Source organism: Sciurus carolinensis, chromosome 3 (assembly GCF_902686445.1).
Source record: "Sciurus carolinensis chromosome 3, mSciCar1.2, whole genome shotgun sequence".
In the NCBI taxonomy this organism is placed as follows: Eukaryota; Metazoa; Chordata; class Mammalia; order Rodentia; family Sciuridae; genus Sciurus; species Sciurus carolinensis.
In genome coordinates, this window is record NC_062215.1 from 62,037,193 (window position 1) to 62,058,626 (window position 21,434).

At 51.5% G+C, this 21,434-nt stretch overlaps 1 protein-coding gene across 1 annotated transcript in view; it reads right to left on the bottom strand.

Moving 5' to 3' along the window:
* Doc2b (double C2 domain beta) overlaps positions 1 to 4,626 on the bottom strand; it is a 33,092-nt gene extending 28,466 nt beyond the window's left edge. Inside the window, exon 1 of the mRNA XM_047544619.1 lies at positions 4,096 to 4,626. Within this exon, the coding sequence (XP_047400575.1) occupies positions 4,096 to 4,468 (373 nt within the window). The 5' untranslated portion in view covers positions 4,469 to 4,626. The remainder of the gene's footprint in view (positions 1 to 4,095) is intronic.
* Between the last annotated feature and the right edge of the window lie 16,808 nt (positions 4,627 to 21,434).

Below are 21,434 nucleotides of genomic sequence, written 5' to 3' on the forward strand. Positions count from 1 at the left end.
TGAAGCAGGAAGATTGCAAGTTTGAGGTCAGCCTAGGCAACTTAATGGGACCCTGTTTCAAAAGAAAAAGAAAAAAACAAAAATGTCTGGGGTTGAAGCTCAATTGTAGAGTGCCCCTGGTTTCAATTCCCTAGTACTGAAAAAAAAAATTCTTAAGGCTGAGTCAAAAGCTTTCACATTTGGGGAAAATGAGGCACTGAGCCAGGCACCGCAGGGGGCACAGAAGAATGAGTTAAACGTCCCTGCTTCTCAGGTGCTTAGAAGCAAAAGTTTAGGACTTTTATAAATCTTTTTATTCCTTTGCTTTGAATTCTTTAAAGATTCTCCATCACCTCCGAAACTCAGTTCAACTTCCTTAGTGAGGCATTCAAGACCTTTTGTGATATGATCACTTTGATCTCATCATGTCCTCAGCCACTTGGCTCTATTGTTGTGCCTCCGCTGGGCTGTTTCCAAAACTTCAGTACCTGTGCACACAGCTGTCCTCTTTCTTCCTTCCACTCTGCCCATCTGCTTCCTCCTTCCTCTCAGTCTCAGAGCAGAGCCCTCTCTGTGGGTGCCCTCTGAGCAAGTCAAAGCTTCTTGCTCAGGCTCCTGCCTTCCTGTCCCTAGTTGCTGGGCCACTCACTTGTCTTGGTTCCCTTGAGGTCAGAGGTTGTACTTCAGATGTGACCTAGCACAGTGCCTGAATATGAACAGGTGTGGGCAGAGCATGACTGGGGTCAAAGGAGGTTCTAGGTTCAAAGGATGGGGAATCACATCCAGTGGGCACTGGGATCTGCCCCCAGCCAAGGAGAGACTTTGGGGCAGACTCAACAGTGACTCCTCCACTTCACCCTTTCTCTAGGCCTCCGGGGGCATCAGTCCTGACCCAGCCCCAGGGTGAATCATACACGGGCAGCTTTAAGCAGGGGCTTATGACGTAATTCTGGCCAACGAGACAAAAGGACAGGTCTCTTGGGGACTCCTCTTGTTTTTGTAGTGTGGGGGATACATCCAGGGCTTCATGCATTTTAGGCAAGTGCTATACCACTAGCTCCCCCTTATGCCCCAGGAACTTTTGGGAGAGGTTTCCTCAATCTTAAACTGAGAGGTGGGCGAGGAAACAGGTCCTTATCAAATCTAGGATCTTATTGTTCTATGTGATGCCTGGACCCACAGCAGCCACATTGGCACTCAAATTCTGCTCAGCTGATGGAGACTGACAGCATCATTAGAATCTCACCCATATGCCCTTGGGGATAGAAATCTGTTCTGATTTTCAGCCCAGGAGAAAGAGCTGGCCAAGTGGAAAAACAGACATAATCACTGTCGCTGATGGTGTGGAGGAGCTGCTACAGCAATGCACCCTGGTGCCCCAAGACTTCTGCTCTCCTCCTTGTTTAAGCCACTTTGAGTTGGTTTTCTGTTATTTGCAACCAAAGTAACCTAAGTCATCACAGCTTTGAAGAAGTGAATAGGGTTCTGCAGGTGGAGATGGGCTGGGACAGCATCTCAGGCAGAGGCAGCATGTGCAGCCATGGGAGGCAGGTGGCCCATCTGGAGGGAGCACAGGGCGATCAGCTCAGGACACCAGGGAGGGGAGGGCGTGGGGTGGGGCTTCCCATTCCAGCACTCTGCCTTTTCTCAATGAGGTCTGCTGGGAACACCTGTGTCGTGTGCCTGTGTGTGTGTTGTGTGCCTGTTCTCTGAAGTGACTAACAAAGGATGGGCTTTAAGGACGGCGTGAAAAAGGCCACGCCAATAAACAGCACTTCACTCTCAGCTTGGACAACAGAGCAACCGCCCTCATTTCTTTTTGTCAGAACAGAGATAATCCAATAATTAGGGCAGCAAATAGCATAACCCTGGCTAAAGCCGTAATGAACCATCTGGCTTGAATCATTTAGGCTTCTTCTAGGGATCTGGTTGTCAGAGCTCAAAGGGGGCACTGTGGGGGCACTGTGGAGGGTGGTCCTGCTGGCGAACGTTTCCTCAGTGAACAGGAGCCAAGATTTCTGTGCTCCCAGCCACTGATGGGACCTTAGCTAAGGTTAGGGCGCTCTTAGCCTTGAGGCTAAGCCTGAGCCACCCTGGCTCAGCCACACCTGCCCCCCTTAGCCCTGCTCTCTTTGAGACTTCTTCTCAGCTCTGATGATATGGGCGTGGTCAACTCCCTGTTCCAGCTGGCTAAATTGTGTCCAGGACTGTTTTGTATTGCCCAACCCATGTGAATCTGTCCCTAGCTATGACACCTGTGTACTCTGGCCAGGGACCCAGTCCTCCTCCCCTTTGCTGCACTCCCTACTAGTGCTGAGTTGATAGACTGGAGGCTCACTGCCTATCTGGGCTTTGGACACTCTGACGCCCTCCTCACCTGTGGGTTCAGGGACAGCCTAAGAAATGACAAATTTCTCCACTCTTAGCTATATGTCATCCAGAGGGCCCTCTGTGGCAGCAGGAGGGTGGCCTGAAGCTCAAGCAGAAACCCTGCCCACCCGGTTCACTCCCTTGGTGCAGCACAAAAGATAATGGAAATAGGAACAATTTCCCCAGGCTTTGGATTCAGGGCAGACGAAGAACTGACTTGGGTCCTGGTTCGGGCCTCTGGAGAGGCCAGAAAGTGAAGAGGTGCGTTTGCACAGGGTTCCAGGGCTGGGGGTGGGGTGGGCAGATCCAGGGCACAACCCTGCAGGCAATAAACTCTCCCGACCCAATTTCCCCAAGCCAGCAGGCAAGTGGAGGCAAAGGACTGCTCTCCAGTCCCACTCTTGGGGGCTGGGCCTTAACATATTGGAGGCCCAGAGGGCTGTGGTCATGGCTTCCATAAAGTGCACCGAAGGTGGTTTCTCCACAGAGGCGAGCTCGGACCCAACGCTGCGGATAGGCCTTCCCCAGGTGCGGGGATGAGGACTCTGTGCACTGGTGGCACTGTTAACCCCCACCTTCAGCTTCCAGAGGCACATGTTAAACTCAGAGAATCTCCAGGCCCCAGTCCAGAGGCCCGGGTGAGCCCTAAGCTGGACACAGCCAACACTGCTGCGCGGGGGAGGGGCTAAACAGGCCCCGGGGAAGCCCGCGAGGGCCCCCAGCCCCGCAAGGTTCACATCCGCGGAAGGGCGAGGATTTGAAACTGATTTTCCAGGTCCAAGGGACTTGGCTGGGGCCACAGCTGGGTTGGGGGCCTTTCACGCAGCGCTCCCACCCCACCCCCACCCCGGCGCAAACCTATTGGGCATGGGATCTCGGTATCTTCCCGCCTTGGTTTCCCCAACAGTACCAGATCCCGCTGAACAGGCGCACTCAGGGATAGCACAAGGCTCCAGGAGCGCCCGCTGGCCGGGCCTCGGCTCCAGAGACCCTGCGCTTGCTTGCTCCTTGGGGTTCAGTCCCAGGAGGAGGGGGCGCGGACTGGGGGGGTCCTTCCTGCCGAGGGGAAGCGGGTGTAACAGGTGAGCAAAGGTCCGCAGACCCGGCGAGAGTCGCGGCGGGGTCCATGTACGCAGGAGGAGAACCGCCAAGGTTTTTCCAAAGGACAAGCGGCCCCGCGGTCCTCCTGGTCCTCGGCGCGCGCACCAGCAAAGCCGCCGCGCTGCGCGGGCCGCCGGGCCCACTGGCGAAGTCTGGCCAGCCCCAGGCTCGGGCTCCCTCCCCAACCCGCTCCAGCTCGACCCTCCGCCGCCAGGATGCCCGAAGCGAGCTCGCGGGCGGGGAGCGACCGCGCGGCCAGCAGCAACTGGTGTCTCCCCGGGGCGCAGCTCCGCCCTTCCCCGGAACAAAAGCCGCCGCCCGCGCCGGGGCTCCCGGCGGGAGGGCCGAGAGGGGGCGCGGCGCGGGCTCCTGGGAGCCGGGGCCCAGAAATGGGACACCCCCCGGAGGGCGCCCCCAAACTTCCCACCTCTTGCGTCCAGGTCGGGGGAGGTGCCGGGGCGGGTCTGCAGGGCGCGCGGAGAGCGCACCAAGCAGGCAACGGGGCTGTGGCCAGCCGGGCGGAGGATGTATGCGGAGAGAAAGGGAGAGCGACGAGAAGGGGACCGAGGACACGCGCGAGGCCCGGGGGGATCACGCAAGCCCGGGAGAGGGAGAGGGCGAGAAGTCGGCGAGTTGGAAACTTACTGCAGTCGTCCGACTCGTAGCCGTCGGCGTCCAGCTCATCCTCCGGCGGTTTGGCTGGTGGCCGCGCAGGACTGGGACCTGGGCTGGGGCCCGGGCTAGTTCCATAGGCTCCAAAGAGCTGGTCCACATCCTCGTCGTCGTCGCGGGCACCGTCTGAGGGGCTGGGGCGGCCCGCGCTAGCCGCCGCCGGACGTGCGGGGGCGTCCGGGGGCGCCTCCGCGCGGGGCCCGGTGGCTGGGGGCAGGCCCCGCGGGAAGCGGGGGAAGTAGTCGGAAATCTGCTTGATGGGTCGGATGGGGCCGGGGCACACGTCGATGGCCATATGCTCCTGAATGCTGATGGTCGCCTTCTCGCCGCGCCGCCGGAGGGTCATGCAGGCAGCGCCGCCACGCCCGGGCGCGGCCCGGCCCGGCGCTACCCTGGCCCGGGGGCGGCTCAGCAGGCCCTTCGGGGCGCGGCGGGGGCTGCAGGCATCGCCGGGGCGCCCCCGGACGGCCTTGACTCGGCTGCTGCCTGCTCCGCGGCGGCCGGCGCGAGTGAGTGCCAAGGGCCGGCAGGCAGGGGGCGGGCCCAGCCCGCGTCACCCGGTAGCAACCAAGCAGTGTGAGTGTGCGGGCTGCGCGGGCGGGCGGGCGCCGAGAGAGGAGCGAGCAGAGCGAGTCGAGCGCCACCACACTCACTCGCACTCACACTGGCGCGCACGCTGGCCCGGGACCCCGCGCGCGCACACACACACCTTCCACTCACGCACCCTTGCAGGACAAAGCGGAGAGCCAGCGGAGCAAGGACCTGCAGGATGCACACTCACACATTCCCTCGTGTACCAGCACATGCTGAGCACCGTTCACTCTCAGGACACACGCAGGTGTGCAAGGGCACTCAAAGCACTCACAGACGGACAGAGAGGTACTTAGTGGAAACTTCCACCTAGTCACGGCTGTAGGATACACACACACACACACACACATATACACCAAATGAGCACATATACAGAGTTGGGGAGGATGCTGTAGCACAATACTACTCCCCAGCAACCACCATCCTCTCCCAGGGAGTATACACACACACACACACACACACACACACACAGAGGTGATACCCAGGGCCCGGTTTTTTATGCCTCAAGCACACCTAAGAGGACACATACACACACCCACAGCAGTCATCAAAGGACCTAAACCTGACTTCCTAAAATCTGACCTCGTCTTGTAGGACGCACAGCCACACTCCTAGGAGTGGAGGGACAGGCTGTGCATATACTAACTGGTCATGTACACTCTCAGCTGTCCCAGGGCACTTCTGGCACAATCTAGGCACACTTCTTTGCAGGTCACAAACATGCATACTCTGTAACCTCAAGTCAGACCTCTTTTGGTCAGCGAGCAGTTTGAAGGACCCACCGGGAGAGTCTGGATGAGAACCTGGACAAGGCTTGGTCAGTGAGAGTGCCAGGGCAGGCAGGGCCTGGCGAAGAATGCCCTCCCGGGACATGATGAATGAAGCAGAGGCAGAAAGGCAGGGTGTCACCTGCTCACCCACTCAGGCCACCCACATGGTCAGATAACTAAATAAATCCCTGACAGCCCAGTCTGGTGTTGCCCAGCTTTCTGGGAACAAAGCTGTCTTGGGAACAGGCTGCTGCTGATACAGGTGTCCCCAGAAAGCCCTGGCATGGATGGAATCTGTTTACTCTGATTTCCACTGCTGTGTCAGAGACACTTATCTTCTTGGCTGGGTCTCTCCCTTGAGTCTGACTGAGGGGCCCCAAGCCTGTGTCATCCCCTACCAAAAACCCTGAGGAGGATGGGGAACAGAGAAAAGAGAGGAGAGACCTTTCTCCTTGTTGCTTCCAGCTGCATCATTAAGGCAGGTCATTTGAACCCTCTGCCCTTCAATTTCCTCATTTGTGAAATGGAACCAATTCTACCCTCACAGCATTGTGGTGAGTTCCCATGTAGCACTGAACATAACAGGTAAGGGTTAACTCTGAGATGGTGGTGGTCCCTACCCACCTTCGAAAATCATGCAATACTGTGCCAAGAATGTTCTGGGCTGTCTTCTTATTGATTCCTTTTACTACCCCATCATGTAGGCAGAGCATGCTGCTCCCATTTTGCAGGTAAGGAACTTAAGGCTCACAAGGTGCAGTGGTGCACACCTATAATCCCAACTACTGGGGTGGTGGGAGGCAAGGGGGTTACAAGTTTGAGGCCAACCTGGGCAATTTAGGAAGACCTGTCTCAAAATAAAATATAAAGGGGCAGCCCCAGCTGCTGTAGCTCAGTGGTAGAGTGCCCCTGGGATCCATCCCCAGTACTGCAAATACAAATAAGTAAGTAAAATGAAAAGAAAAAAAAAAAAAAAAAAAAAAAAAAAAAACAGGCACAGGGACCTGACTGGGATGACTGCTGGTGGCAGAGCTGGGATTGGAATTCAAGTGTCTTCAACGTCTTTGTTCCCACCCTTCCGTCTACCACTTCCCCCCACCTCCAGATGGAGGGACTCAGAACAGAGCTGGGTGCACAGGTTAAAACCTTGTCCCTCAAACTCCTCTTGAGGCTTCTCGAGCAGGGACAGTCCACACTGAGGAGAAGTCAGGGAGGGAAGAGGGACCAGAACTTGGCTCTCCTCTCCAAGGTTACAGTGGATGACCTGGCCTAGAACCCCTAGACCCCCCTGGGATTCTGGTGGACACATTTCAGTCTGCTAAGAGTTGAAGGCCAAGGGAAGGACAGAAGAGCCTGGAGCCAGTGAGGTTCTCATTCTAGGATTAATTAAGGGGGCAAGTCCTTACATAGGCACACAGTGACTTTTTCTGTGCCAGAGGTGGCTGCATCATAAAATGATTATGTAATGATATGATTATTAAAATACAGACACTGAACCACCATTTCATATTTTTTTTTACTGAGAGAAGGAGGATGTGGTCATCATCTTGCAGATGGAGAAACTGAGACTTCATATGGTCAGGTGGCTAGCAAGAGCCTAGATATGCTGACCCCTGACCCTGTGCCCTTTTAATAGCAAGGTTCTGCTCCTGTGTTCTCTGGGAGTGGGGATGGGGAAGGGGTGTGGGGGGATGGAGAAAGGGGTCTGACCTCTTCCTCCTGACCTCTTCACCTCCTGTGGGTCATGCTTTTTGGAGGATCCGCTCCCAACTCTTGGCTCTGCAGAAACTAGCTCTTGGGGAGGGTCTGGAAGGAGTAGGGTGGAGGGCCATCACCCTCACTCACACTCACTCCAGCCTGCATGCTGGCCTGGGACCCCACACATGCACACATGTGGGCAGGCGGGCAGGGCTAGCTGGGCACTTGCCACTCATGCACACCCGCAGGACAAGCAGCGAACTGGCCGAGCAGAGACCTGCAGGACGCACACTCACACATTCCCACAGGCATCCAGCACATGCTGGGAACCGTTCACTCTCAGAGGACACATGCAAGGGCACCACCCCATGATAGGTGGTGGGGGGAGAAGTGGTATTATCTGGAGAGAGATGTAGTTTCAAGAAGGAGCACACATCAGGGAATGAGACAGGCTTGGATTCCAAAGCCAGTGTCCGAGTCCTCCTCCAAATGTGTCTGATTTTGTGTGAGTAGCTTCCCTGCGGCCCCCAGTCTCATCTAGGAGATGGGAAATTAGAAAACCATGGGAGAATTAAAGGTGAGGAGGGATGCAAAATGCCCGGCACATGACCTGGCAGGCGACAGGTGCTCAGGAATTGTAGTTCCTTCACCCCTGCCTTCCCGGCGCTGTCCTCATCTAATGCCCCTCTCTTGCCTCAGTTTCTCTACCGGTAAAATGCATTTGGTTTCTCTCCTTGTCTGTCGCCAGGACCAGATGAGCATGTTGAGAGGAAGCATATTCAGAAGTGAACGTATTTGCCATGGCTGGGTGCTGGCTGGCCTGTATGGGGATCTTTGAGCAGCTGGACATGTCCAAGATCTATCAATCATTTTGCAAGGGTGGGCAGCACTGCAGCTGAACCAGCCTTTGGCAAAATTAAGTGAGGAGCATCTGCCCTTGTTTACAGTTCTTGGGAGCCCCGTGTCTTGTCCTCTTCCTGCTTCTCCAAACAGGCTTCTGAACTCTCCCTCAACTCCCACTCCCTACAGAGCCTCTCAAAGGCTCTTGTCCAGTGGGGTAGAAACAGACTCCTCAAAGGAAGCTCTGGACATCTATACCACTGGGATGTCTGTTAATAATGCAGATTCCAAGTTGGGTACCGTGGCTCATGCCTGTAATCCCAGTAGCTTGGAGGCTGAGGCAGGAGGATCATGAGTTCAAAGCCAGCCTCAGCAAAAGCAAGGTGCTAAGCAACTCAGTTGAGACCCTGTCTCTAAATAAAATACAAAATAGATCTGGGGATGTGGCTCCATGGTTCAGTGTCCCTGAGTTCAGTCCCTGGTACCCCCCAACAAATGCAAATTCCAGGTTCCCACCTCACACTCACAGATCCAGAGTATGTGTGTGTGGATTCCCGATGTGTCTTAACAAGTACCCCCTGGGTTTTTTTTTTTTTAATGCACAACCAAGACTGAGAATTGCTGGATTAGGAGGTGCTAATGGTTTGACACAGTGATTTTCGATCTGTTTGGCTGCACCCACGCTGTTCACATGTGTAATACACACCCATCCACACCATCTCTCAGTACTTTTCAATTCCTGTCTAGGAAGGTGAGTGTCTGATAGGTGTTGGAATTTCTGGAGGGGTTTGGCAAAGCCACACTGGGGAGTCTGAAATGCCTCAATGTGGATATTGTAACCTCTTTCTTGTTTGAGAATAATCACTTAATGTCCTTCCGTCCAGCAGGTGACATGCATTTTTGAGGGAGGAATTTCTGTGTAGCTCTTGGCTAGATGTCCTTGGTTGGCACCTCTGGATGGTGTTCATGTACCTGGCCCTGACCTAGCTTGTACCCCCATTTGCTCATCTTCCCTGATCACTGGAGGAGCTCTTGGCGAGCTGTGCTAATAGAAACTTCTTTGTACTGATATTAATAGAAAATTTCAACCCAAAGGAGAGGCCAATGGAAGAATTCCAAACACTCTTGCTGGTTGGCAGAGAGGAGCCTTCCAGGGGTTCTTGTCCATTCATTTATTCATGAATCCACGTTTCGACAAATGTTTACTGAGTGCCTCCTCTGTCACAGGCCCCTGCTGCACTCTGCAGGGGGCCCTGGTGATGAACGAAGCCCCAGTTTTCTTTAGATTCTGGATGATGAAGAGTAAGTCAGGATGGGATGTCGGAGTCATCTATTCTGGGGCCCCCACCTCCTTCGCACACTGGGGCCTCAGCACGGGAAGTGTGGAGGAGCATCAAGGCGAACGAGTCTACTTACATGTTTGCAATATAGCTGTAGCTGCTGCGAGGCAAACTTGATATATTAAGCGATATTAAAAGTGCAGCTATTTCTGATAATTTATTATGCACATTCTCATAAACACATTACACTCGTCACAGTACATTTACAAGCACTAGGCCTGGCGGTGGGGACAAGTTAACACTTACCTAATGGTGTTTTGCAGATGTCAAATGCTTGGGAGCTGCAGTGATGGGTTAAATGGCCCAAGGAAGGGCTCATCTTCTTTCCCTCCCGAGACACTGCAAACCACAGGTTTGGCAGCCCCGGCCTCATTCGCTCTAGCTTTTCAGATGAGGAACCTGAGGCCTAGAGAGGTCTCATGAGGCAGACCTGGGACTCAGAGCCAGGTCTCCAGACACCTCCTGGGTAGATGTACCAGCCTCTTTCCCTCCACACACGCCAGAGTCTGGGCTGCCAGGTTGGGAAAAGGCCAGAGATGAGAGGCTTACCTCCCAGGAGCCTGGGGTCAGCTGCCTTTGGCAGATCACAGGCTGCAAGGAAAATGCTGAGTTCTCTGGAAATGAGCTCCAGGAGAAAGAGGAGCCCAGCCTGAGGCTCAAGGGACAACATGAATGAACCATCATCCCCCCTCACAGGCTTGGAGCTGCTGGAGCCCAGGGTCTTGTTTGCAGGATGGGGTGAACATCTCAGCATTATAAACGGACTAGAATGGCAGGCATTTGGGGCTGGGGTGTAGCTCTGAGGTGGAGTGCTTGTACAGTACATGCAAGGCCCTGGGTTTGGGTCCCCAGCACAGAAAAAATAAAAAATAAAAAGAGGAACCCAAGACAAATGGCTTTGAATTAATGATGCAATTCAAAAGTATTAACAATGCAAGTGGTAACTTCCAATTATAACTTGTTCCACTTCTTAAATTTATAAAATGTTTCAGTCATACAAAAAAGGCCTGGAGTATAATATTGGTGACTTTAAAAATAAATAATTCTGGGTTCCTCAAAAAGTTGAGCATAGCCAGGTACAGTGACATGCTTATAATCCCAGCAACTTGGGAGACTGAGACAGGAGGATCCCCAGTTTGATCCAGGATCACTTATCACTTAGCGAGATCCTGTCACAAAAAAAAAAAAGGGCTGGGTGCAATGTCAAGTGCATTTAATCTCAGCTCTGATTACAGGGAGGACTGTGAGTTCAAAGCCAGCCTCAGCAACTTGGCGAGACCCCAAGTAATTTAGCAAGGCCCTGTCTCAAAATAAAAAGTAAAAAGGGCTGAGGATATGGCTCAGTGATTAAGCATCCCTGTGTTCAATCCCTGGCACCAAATATATATGTGTGTGTGTGTGTGTGTGTGTGTGTATTTAAAAAATGAAAAAGCTAAACAATTCCACTTCCAGGTTTATATCTAGAATTATAAGCAGGGACTCAAACAGGGTACATCGATGTTCAAAGAAGTATTATTCACAATAGCCAAAAGGTAGACACAACCTAAGTGGCTATCAATAAATGAATGGATGAATGGATAAACAAAGTGTGGTAATAAACAATGGAATATTTTCTAGTCATAAAAAGAAATGAAGTTCTGATATATGCTATGACATGGATGAATCTAGAAAACATTAAGTGAAATAAGTCATAAAAGCACAAATATGACCATTCCACTTACATGAAACCTCTAGAGTAGGTCCATTTATAGAGGTGAAATGTACATCAAGAGGTCCTGAGCCTGAGCGGGGGAGGGAATGGGTTCTGTGCAGTGGGGATGGAGTTTCAGTTTGGGGTAATGAAGAGCAAACTTTCTGATAGTGGTCAGAGTTGTACCCTATGATGATGTAATCAGTACTAGTGAATTGCATACTTAAAAATGATCAAGAATGCAAAAATAAACAAAAACGAAAAAAATGCTTATTAGCTCAGCTACTTGGGAGAGGGAGGCAGGAGGGTTGCAAGTTGAAACCCAGTCTCAAAATAATAAAAGTGCTGGGATGTGTCTCTGGTGAGCACCCCTCCACGTGCTGGGGTGGTTACTCTTCTTCCCTTCCCTCCCGGCCCCTCCCTCCCTCCTTTTTTTGTGGGGGCAGGGGGCCAGGGATTGATCTCTGGGCCTTTGCACGCTCTACCACTGAGTTACATCCCCAGCCCTGTTTCTTGGCCCACATGTAGGAGCATTTCTTTAGCATTTCCTGAACAGGGGATTGCTGAGCTAAAGGACTATGTATCTTGCAGGACCAGACATTGCCAAATTGCTCCCCAAATTGATTAAATCATTTCTCTCCTCACCAGTGAACTCTTTCATTTCAGTTTCTCTACATCCTCACCAACATTTGGCATTGTCAGACTTGAATTTTTACTAATCTGAGAAATGTAAGAGACTATCTTTTTCTTTTTCTTTCTTTCCTTTTTTTTTTTTTTTTTTTTTTTTTTTTTTTTGGTAGTGGGGATTGGCACTTAACCACTGGGCCATGTCCCCAATCCTTTTTATTTTGAGACAGGGTCTTAAGTTGTTTAGGACCTCACTAAGTACTGAGACTGACTTTGAACTCGCAATCCTCCTGCCTCAGCCTCCCAAGCTGCTGGGAAGAGAGTATCTTCTTGCATTTAATTTGTTTTCCCTCTAACTAGGTGCTAATTCATTTCTGCTGCTAAGAGCTGGCATGTGCAGTCAATAGATAAATGTAACAAACTGAAAATGGATGAGTCTCTACGAATAAGGGACCGGTTAATGACAGCTTCGCCTACCTGTATGATGGAACATTACACAGTGATTAAAAAGAATGAAGCAGCTCCATGCAGACTGATAGGAAAGATACACTGATAGTCTGATGTCTGTTTATCTCCCCAATTTATCATTAAATAAGAAAGCACGACACAGCTGGGCAGGGCGCTTGCCTAACATGTGTGAGGCACTGGGTTCGGTCCTTAGCACCACATTAAAAATAAACAAAGGCATTCTGTCCATCTATAACTATAAATTTTTTTTTTAAAAAGCAAGAGGCATAAAACAGTGTGTTCCCTTTCTCTATAAATAAAAGGACACACTCACATATATATGCATAGAAAACCTCTGAAATAGGAAACTGATAACATTGGCTCATCTGGGAAGGGAATGGGCACAGGGAGCTTTCTGCTGCACACTTTCACCGCATACATGTATTATCAGCAACAAAACAAGGCCTTGAATAGGCAGATCCACAGTCGGAGAGCAGAACAGAGATTACCAAGGACTGGGAGGGGGAGACGGTTATTGTTTAACATGTGCGGATTCCAGAAGGAAAAGGTTCTGGTGATGATTGTACAACATTGTGGACACACTTCATGCTGCTGCACTGTATGCTAAAAATAGGATGATAAATTTTTTTGTTATGTCTATTTTACCACAATCAAAAATGTAGGAAAAAATGAAGCCCACAATGAAAGAAAAATTAATCGCACAATTTGAAAAGTAATAATTATTGAACATGTTGTCTCTGAATCTACAGCTCCTGAGCCAAGTCTTAATCCAGGCTGCAGGGATTGAGGGAGTGGGGGATGGAGACACTGGTTGGGCCAGGCAGGACCCTCCATGGGATGGAGCTGGGATTCCCAGGGATCTCCCTCACGGTGGACATCCCAGCTCCAGTGGCCCTGAATTGGCTGAGCACTGCTTAGCTCCTGTCCCCACTGATCTGGTGGCCTGGCTGTCCCCTGCAGGGCTGTGCTTCCCCAGACCTGGTCCTGCGCCTCAGAGATCTCCGCCTCCCTGAGACTCCGCCTCGGATGACCTGGACCATTTGGCCTCAGCCAGGTCCCCTGCTGTCCTTTAGCAGAGCAGACTTTCCATTTTTCTTTGAAGCTCCGCCCATGACCCTGGGCCACGCCCCTCTTGGAGACCCCACACACCCTTCACACGCCACCCTGATGCCTTTGCCAGCCAGCGCGGTGGCCTCAGTCCTAAGGTACCTCGCAGTGGCTTCATTCCAGCTGCCCTCTCCCATGGCACCCTGATGGGTCCTGCAGCACACTACTTCCTAAAACACGTCTTTAACCCACTCCGGGCGGGCGGGAGGATGCACAGGGGCAGCACTTCCTTCATGCTCCCCTTGCTGTTGGCCCTCCAGAAGTCCAGCCCTTACCCCTCTCCCGTCCACTGGTGGGCACATCCACGACTGCCCCAAGCCCTCTGGGTGTCCCAGGTCCTGAGGAACCCTTGAAAACCCAAAGCACAGCCAACAGGGAGCCCCTGAGAAGGGCATTTGCTCAGCTCCCTTGCTTCTGAACCGCTTTCTCACCTGGACCTGCACTGTACGTATTTTACTTTTTAAGTTTCTTTCTTTCTTTCTTTTTTCTTTATACCTTTATTTTATTTTTTTATGTGCTGCTGAGGCTTGAACCCAGGGCCTCACACATGCTAGGCGAGTGCTCTACCACTAAGCCATACCCCAGCCCTACTTTTTATGTTTCTTTAAATGGACTCACTTCAGGGGCTGGGGTTGTGGCTCAGTGGTAGAGCGCCTGCCTAGCATATGTGAGGCACTGTTCAAGCCTCAGCACCACGTATAAATTAATCAATAAAATAAAGGTCCATCAACCACTAAAAACATTAAAAAAAAAAATGCCTTCGGAGGCAGGGAATGTAGCTCAGTGATGAAATGCATGCTTAGCACACAGGAAGTCCTGGGTTCCATGCCCAGTACTGCAAAAAATAAAGAAGCAAAAGTACCCAGGTTAGGGCTTTATCCCAACAACAGTCTATTCCTCCAGTAGAATATCAAAACAAACATAGAATTAGTACAATAAGATGTATTAAGTGATGAAATTAAGTAAATTGCCCAAGGTTTCATTACTAGAAAGAGACAGAACCAACATCTGAGACCAGGCGATCTGGCTCCAGAATCTTCCTCTGATACCATCATCCTTAGGGTGTGTAGTCCTGCCAGCCAGGCTGTGGCAGTTACCTGTTCCCTGCCCCCGTGACAGGTCAAGTACATTTAGAACAAAGATGGCAGAGCCAACCTCCTTGTAGGTGAGGTAGGGAGGTGGCACTCAGCTGAGGTTTGCTTAGCATCCTCGATAGCCCCTGCCAGAGCTGGGCCAGCCGTCTCTTCTCTCGTACTCCTGGCCAGCTCAGGAGGCCAGGCCTTGTCCTCAGTCCGGAACTACCAATGTTGAGAAAGAGCTCGACAGAGGAGTGGAGGGAGAGAGAAGGGGTCTAGGAGGAAGGAAGAACCACACCGGAGCCCTGCAGGAGCGAGTGGGCTGGTCAGCGTGTACCTGGTCCTGGCTGGAGCTCAGGGAGCAAAGGGGCCCTAAGGGCAGAGAGTGGAGGCCCAGTGGCTTCTTGGGCTTGGCATCACACTCTCTGGTGAAGATGCAGGCTTTTGGGTGGGTGTGGGCAGTGTGTCGGGTCTGCGTTTAGAGCAAAAGGGCACGGGGCACGCAGGGGCACGGGGTCCTCATGGCTCCAGATGCACAGCCCAGTGCTCAGACCACACCTGTGGGCTCCAACCTCCACGCCTCTGCCGGTACCAGGCGCCTGCTGGGTGGCCTTCCCCGACCCTGGACCACTGGCGCACTCCTGAGCTGCCCTCCACCTCCTGCTGGGCTGTGTAGCTTCCTCTGCGAAGCCCACGCAGGTGGACTTTCCACAATGGCCCTCTGGTGTGTCCTGGCTGCTTTCCACGATTCTCATTCAAGTGTCTGTTTTCCCAAAAATGTCTAATTTCTTGAGGAACTGAAGGTAACGTGTCCATCTTTGTGGGCCTGGGCTATGGAGTCCAATCTAACTGCCTTGGCAGCCCTTGGGAGAGTGAGAACAAGGCCTGGAATCAACCACTCTCTGAAGCTGGAGATCAAGCAGGTTTCCACAGAATAGGACGCACCTCTATTGACATGGACTCTGAGGCCCAGAGAGGTATCTGGACCTGCCTGAGGTCACACAGTAACTTTGAGGCAAAGCAGGGTGATCCTGCCCTCTGAGATTCTTTGGACACAGCCTCTGGCTCAGAGCTTGAAATCTACTCCAGTGAGGCTGACAGGTCGTTGTTTTAAGAGACTGTGTTTTGGGCCCCATCTGAGTTCTAGTAGCCCTGGTGGTGACTTTATCTCAGCCCCCTTTCATAGGGCCTTGCCTGGGAAGAACCTGTTTCATTTATTTCATCTCTCCCTCCCTTCTCTCATGCCTGCCCAGGCTCACAGACTAAAGTCCGGGCCTACCTCAGGGCCTTTGCACTAGCTACCTCCTCCTTCTGGAATATCCTTCTGGAAAATCACTTGTGGTGTTTTATTCTTGCCTTTCAGGTCTCAGCTCAAGACCAGACTTCTAGAGAGGCCAAGGAACCTGTTCTGTCATTTATTGTTGGCAAGCTTTTAGGGGACAGGGACTTAGCACTGGCCTGGCTCGTGGCTGGTAACGGGAGGCCTCTGAGCACGGAGGCAGCTGTGAAAAGACCACGGGTTGCAGGCAGGGCAGCTTGGAGTGGGGGCAGCAGAGGCCCGCAAGCCCCAGGAACCCAGCCCGGCTCCTCCCTGCCTGTGCATCTCCCACTCCAGCGGGTGGCCTTGGAGACAGCGGCATTTAGAGGGAGGAGGGAGGGAGAGTGGAGGGCTATCCATCAGCCAGAGGACGTGGAGAGCCTGGTAAATCAGGGAGGCTGTCTGAGGTCCCTTTGCTGAGTGTCTGACTGGCGCTTCAGGTCGTCTGGGAGCCTGATGGGCAGGTGCTCCCATGGGGGCTGGGGACAGGGCCACCGGTTGAGGAGTGGGGCTAGCAGGCTCCACGCCCCCCCGCCTCCCATTCCCGCCCTAGGCACTTCAGTGTGTCCTCCTAAAAGTGCCTGTTCCCCATACAGTCCTCAGCCCATTCTGCAAGGCAGGTCATTATTTTGTTTGAATTATTTTGAATTGTAATAAGAGTATAGAGAATAACATAATAAGTCCCAAAATATGCTCTCCAAATGAATATTTTCATTTTTTTAGAAAGTTTTTTTAACTTAAAACATTACGACTATAGGTTTGGGCATGTCATTCAGTGGTAGAGGACATACTTCGCATGCATAAAGCCCAGAGTTTCATCCCTAGTGTGCGCATACATGCGCGCACACACAAATTGTGACTATAGCACAGAAAATTGCATAAAGTGCAGATGCACACCCAGTGTAGTGGCACATGCCTGTAAGCCCAGTCACTTAGGAGGCTGAGGCAGGAGGATTGAAAGTTCGAGGCCAGCCTCAGCAACTTAGCTGTCTCAAAATAAAAACTGGAAAAAGGGCTGGGGACATAACTCAGGTTAAGCCTCATTGGGTTCAATCTCCAGTATAAAAAAAAGCAGATTCATGGTGTAATGGATGACTAGTTATACAGCATACACCAGCATAATCACACCCAAGTGATGAAAAAGAAAGTTGCCATTCCCCTCATTCTGCCCATGTGCCCCGCTCATTCACATACCTCCCCGCTCCTTCTTTATTTATTATATTTATATATATTTTTTCTTTTCTTGCTAGTACTGGAGATTGAACCAGGGCTTCATGCATTGCTAGGCAAGTGTTCTACAACTAAGCTACATCCCCAGCCCCAATATATATATATATATATATATTTTGGTACCAGGGATTGAACCCAGCGGCACTTAACCGCTGAGACACATTCCCATCTTGTATTTTATTTAGAGACAGAGTCTCACTGAGTTGCTTAGGGCCTTGCTAAATTGCAAAGGCTGACTTTGAACTCTTGATCCTCCTGCATCAGTCTCCTGAGCAGCCGGGATTACAGATGTGCACCATCGTGCCCGGCCCCCCATTGTAGTCTGATACTTTTGATATCACAGCCTAATTTTCTTGGTCTTTCAAAAATATAAGCAATACAACATTATAGATAAAAAATTCCCTTTTGTATTCCGCTCCTAGGGCAAGTCCAGTTGTGACACTTATCTGTATCATTCTAGATGACCTGTGATGTTTTTTACTAATGCATTTGTATTAGAGAAGTATTTATTTTATATAGCTGAAAACTTTGCATAAAAGGCAGCAACGCTGTATATATTATTCTGCAAGTTGTTTTTCCATTCAACTCTAAATGCTTTTTAAAAAACAGCTTTATTGAAGTATAATTTATATGCCATAAAATTCAACCATTCCAAATGTACAATTTAATGATTTTTAGTAAATTTACAGAGCTGTGCAACCATCAGCACAATCCAGTTTTAGAACATTTCCATCTCTCCTAAAAAGTCTAAATGCTTTTTGTTTTGTTTTCTCTCTGACTCTAGATGCTTTTTTTCTTTTGGGTACTGGGGATTGTACCTGGGAGTGGTTAACCACTGAACCACATCCCCAGTCCTTTTTATATTTAATTTTGAGACAGAGTCTCACTGAGTTGCTTAGGGCCTTGCTAAGTTGCTGAGGCTGGCTTTGAACTCTCAATCCTCCTGCCTCAGCCTCCCGAGTGCTGGGATTACAGGTGTGCGCCACCACATCCGGCTTGGCCCTAGATGCTTTTGATACACATCTTTAAAAAACTACCCCTTAGAAAGCACCTCGCAGGTGCGGTCACTGCGCTGAGGATGTTGAATGTTTCACCTCGTTGGCAGCTCAGAAAGGTACGAAGTCTTAGAGACAGTGACAGGGAGGTGCAGAGAGGGCAAGGAATGGCCCAAGGTCACCCTGCCAGAAACTGACACAACAGTCTGAGCCCCAAAGCCTGACCCTGGGTGGAGCAGCCATTTGGTCCCAAGACATGGTCACTCTGAACCCATGCAGTTTTCTGCTGTAGGGTGTGTCAGGCAGACGCTGGGATCCCACAGTAGGGATGAAAAACTGAGGCTCAGGAGGTTAAGTGACCTGCTCAGTACCGCTGGAATGGGAAGTGGCAGGGCTGGATTTGGACCAGGTCTGGTGACACCCAAGCTCAATTGGCTAATCTGCTCTGCTGCCTTTCTTTCTTCAAGACAGAGAAGGAAACATGGAGAGAAAGGAGGCAGATGGATGAGAGGGATGGACATCAGGACAGACTTTTGCATTCCTTTATGGTCCTACATATATTCACAAACACTTCCATTCCCTGCTGGGCGTGTGTGCCTGTGTGGATCTAGACCTCTTTGGGCACATGTGCCTCTACTGGGTGTGCACCCATGGTGTGTACACGTGCATGCCTGTGGCCTTGTGGATGCATGTGGGTGTGTGTGCATACACACCAGTATGAACCCATGCCCAGGTGTGTATACACACACACACACACACACACACACACACACACTTAGCTGAACAAACATTCAACTAATCAGAGTTGGTGTTCAGAGGTCCTTTGTTGCTTAGGTTTAAGAGAATGTGTGTGTGTGTGTGTGTGTGTGTGTGTGTGCGCGCGCGCGTGCAGGTGTGTGGGTGGAAGTTGGCATTGAGGTGTATGTGTGGTGGGGGATGGGAGCTCAGCTTCCCCCCACCTCTTCAGGGCCCTTCCCTGCAGGGTTCCTTCCAGCTGTGGGGGCTGGGCCTCAGGGCCCCACAGCCCTCTTCCACCAGGGGCTTCCAAAAAAGTAATGTTTCAGCACCTGGGAAACGGCACCGGCACCGGGGCGGATCTCTGGGGACCACGTTGCCGGGAGTGAACTCCACCGCGTCTTCTCCCTGGCCTGGATGCTCCACCGCTGAAGACCGTTCCTATCCCTGGAGGAGCTGCAGGGCCTGTAGGAGCTCCAACTCAAGAGCAGCCGCGCACAAGGGTGGGGCGCACGCATCGCCCCCACCGGCCTCCTTCCCAGAGGCTCCAGCTTCCAACCCGGCTCTGTCTGTCCTCCTTGGTCGCTGCACCGCCGGGCACAGAGGACCCTCAACCCGGCCCACGCAGCAACTGCGGCCACCCAGACCTGGAGTTCTGGTAACCCATCTCCACTTCTGAGTCCTGCCTCCGCAGTTTGCCAAAGCTAATAAGCTGACCCGTTCACGATGAAACTTCTCCCAGCCATGACAAGTGGGAGAAGCAGAGGACAAACCGGCAACTTTTCACAAAGCTTAATTCTACTAATTTAAAAAACGGCCCTTTTCTGTACTCTCCCCCCTTTTCTTTCCCAAAACGAGTATGATCTTATACATTGGTGATGGTTTTATATTCTTAGTTGGCAAGATAAAAATGGGTGGTGGCCCAGGAGGCTGAGGCAGGAGGATAGCAAGTTCAAGGCCAGCCTCAGCAACTTAGCAAGGCCCTGTCTCAAAATAAAAATTAAATAAATAAATAAATAAAAAGGGCTGGGAATGTGGCTCAGAGTTTAAGCACCCCTGTGTTCAACCCCTGGGGAAGGAAGGAAAGAAAGAAGGAAGAAAGGAAGGGAGGGAGGAAGGAAAGAAGGAAGGAAGGCAGGCAGGAAGGAAGGAAGATGTGGACATGCCAGGCCCCCAATCTGGGGAAGATATTTTTCAGCTTACAGACCCCTCAAGTTTGGGACTTTCGCTCCGTCCACCTGTGCCTAGGATCAGGCGTTCTTTGTCTTTGGCATTTGTCTCTCCCCCGGGTTTCATGCTTGTATTTGCCCAAATAATCTAGTTGAGGAAATCCTGCCTAGGATTCAAAAAATCTTTATGCTCAGACTCTGGATTGAGTCAACAACAAATAGAGGAAAACTCTCTTTCTTATCCAGCGGTTAAACTTCAAGGGAACGCAGCCAGTCCCTGGGAAGTGGAGGGATCAAAGGCCTCGAGACAGTCAAGACTCTTTAGCGCAGAGCTGGCTTCAGAGCCTCTCTGGTCTCCCTGCAAGCGCGGAGCCACCATTTGGTGGAGCTTGCTTATCTCTGTCCACCAGTGGAGGCTCGGTCTCCCCAGGAGCATGGGCAGCTGGGTCCAGAGGAGGCTGGCTGGGTCTGATCTCTTAATGTATTTATTTAGAAGACAACTGTAGCTCCACCTCTCTGGGGCCATTTAGCATGGGGGCAGAGTTCTCCCTTTTTTCCAAAGCACCCTGAGAAATCAGAGTTTTACAAGACATTTGTATGCTGATCTGGGAAAAGGGAGTGCTACTAATCCACGCTGGAAAGATTTCCATAGAGGCTGGGGTGCAACCCTGCTTGCCACGTGCATGGCCTTGGGTTCTATCCCTAGAACCAGCAGGAAAAACAGATTTCTATAAAACTGGCTAAAAAGCAATCATAAAGCCAAATAAAATTCAAGCAGACAAACAAAAGGATTAACTTCAGTTTTCTAGAGAGTGGAATGTACCCGCGGCTGAGTGTCTGACTGGGTGGGAGGTGGGGGAGTCAGACCAGGACCTCAGAATTAGCAGTCCTGTGCAGGATAGGAGCTCACCTCAGAGAGGTTAAGTTACTCATGTAAGGTCACACAGCTTAGAGTCAGTGCTGGGAAGAGAACACAGTTTGTCTCACCTCAGGGCCTCAGCTTTTGGTCCTTGACTCCCTGGCCTCTTCAGTCAGCTGGTGGTAGGTCCTGCTGCTTGGGGTCACTAAGGAGGACAGGCTTGCTTGGGGCCAGCCTGGGATTGACTTCACACTCTTTTTTCACACCTGGGGGCTGCGCTGAGAGCACAGGCAGAAAGCCTTCATCTCTTTTTCCCCAGATACCAGCTCTGACACCTCCAATTTCCACCACAACCACTGCGTTTCTGAGTCAAGCAGGGTATAAGGAAAATCGCTCTTTTCCTGGAATAATTTATCATCTTGTTATTTCCATTAGCTGACCCTGTTTGAGCCTATTCTGGGCTGAGCTGTTTGAATTCCCAGCTTGGAAATCCCCAGGTTGGGCGGGAAAATGCTGCTTCCTGCCTTCAAGGGGATGTGGGAGGTGCTGCCTGCAGCTGTGTGTGTGGGGGGGGGGCACTGGAACACAGTGGGGAGGGGGCTAAGGACAGGAATCAGGGGGCATTTTAGTTTCTTCTGACTTGGGGGACAGGTGTGCTGTGGAGGCCCTTGGGCAGTGACTGAGGGTTGCTGGGAGGGGTTGGTATTCCAGGAAGTCAGAACCACTGACCGGAATGGGGAGGGGGCTCCAGGAAGCTCAGGCCCTCCTAGGCCAGGCCGTGCGCAGGGCACAGAGTAAC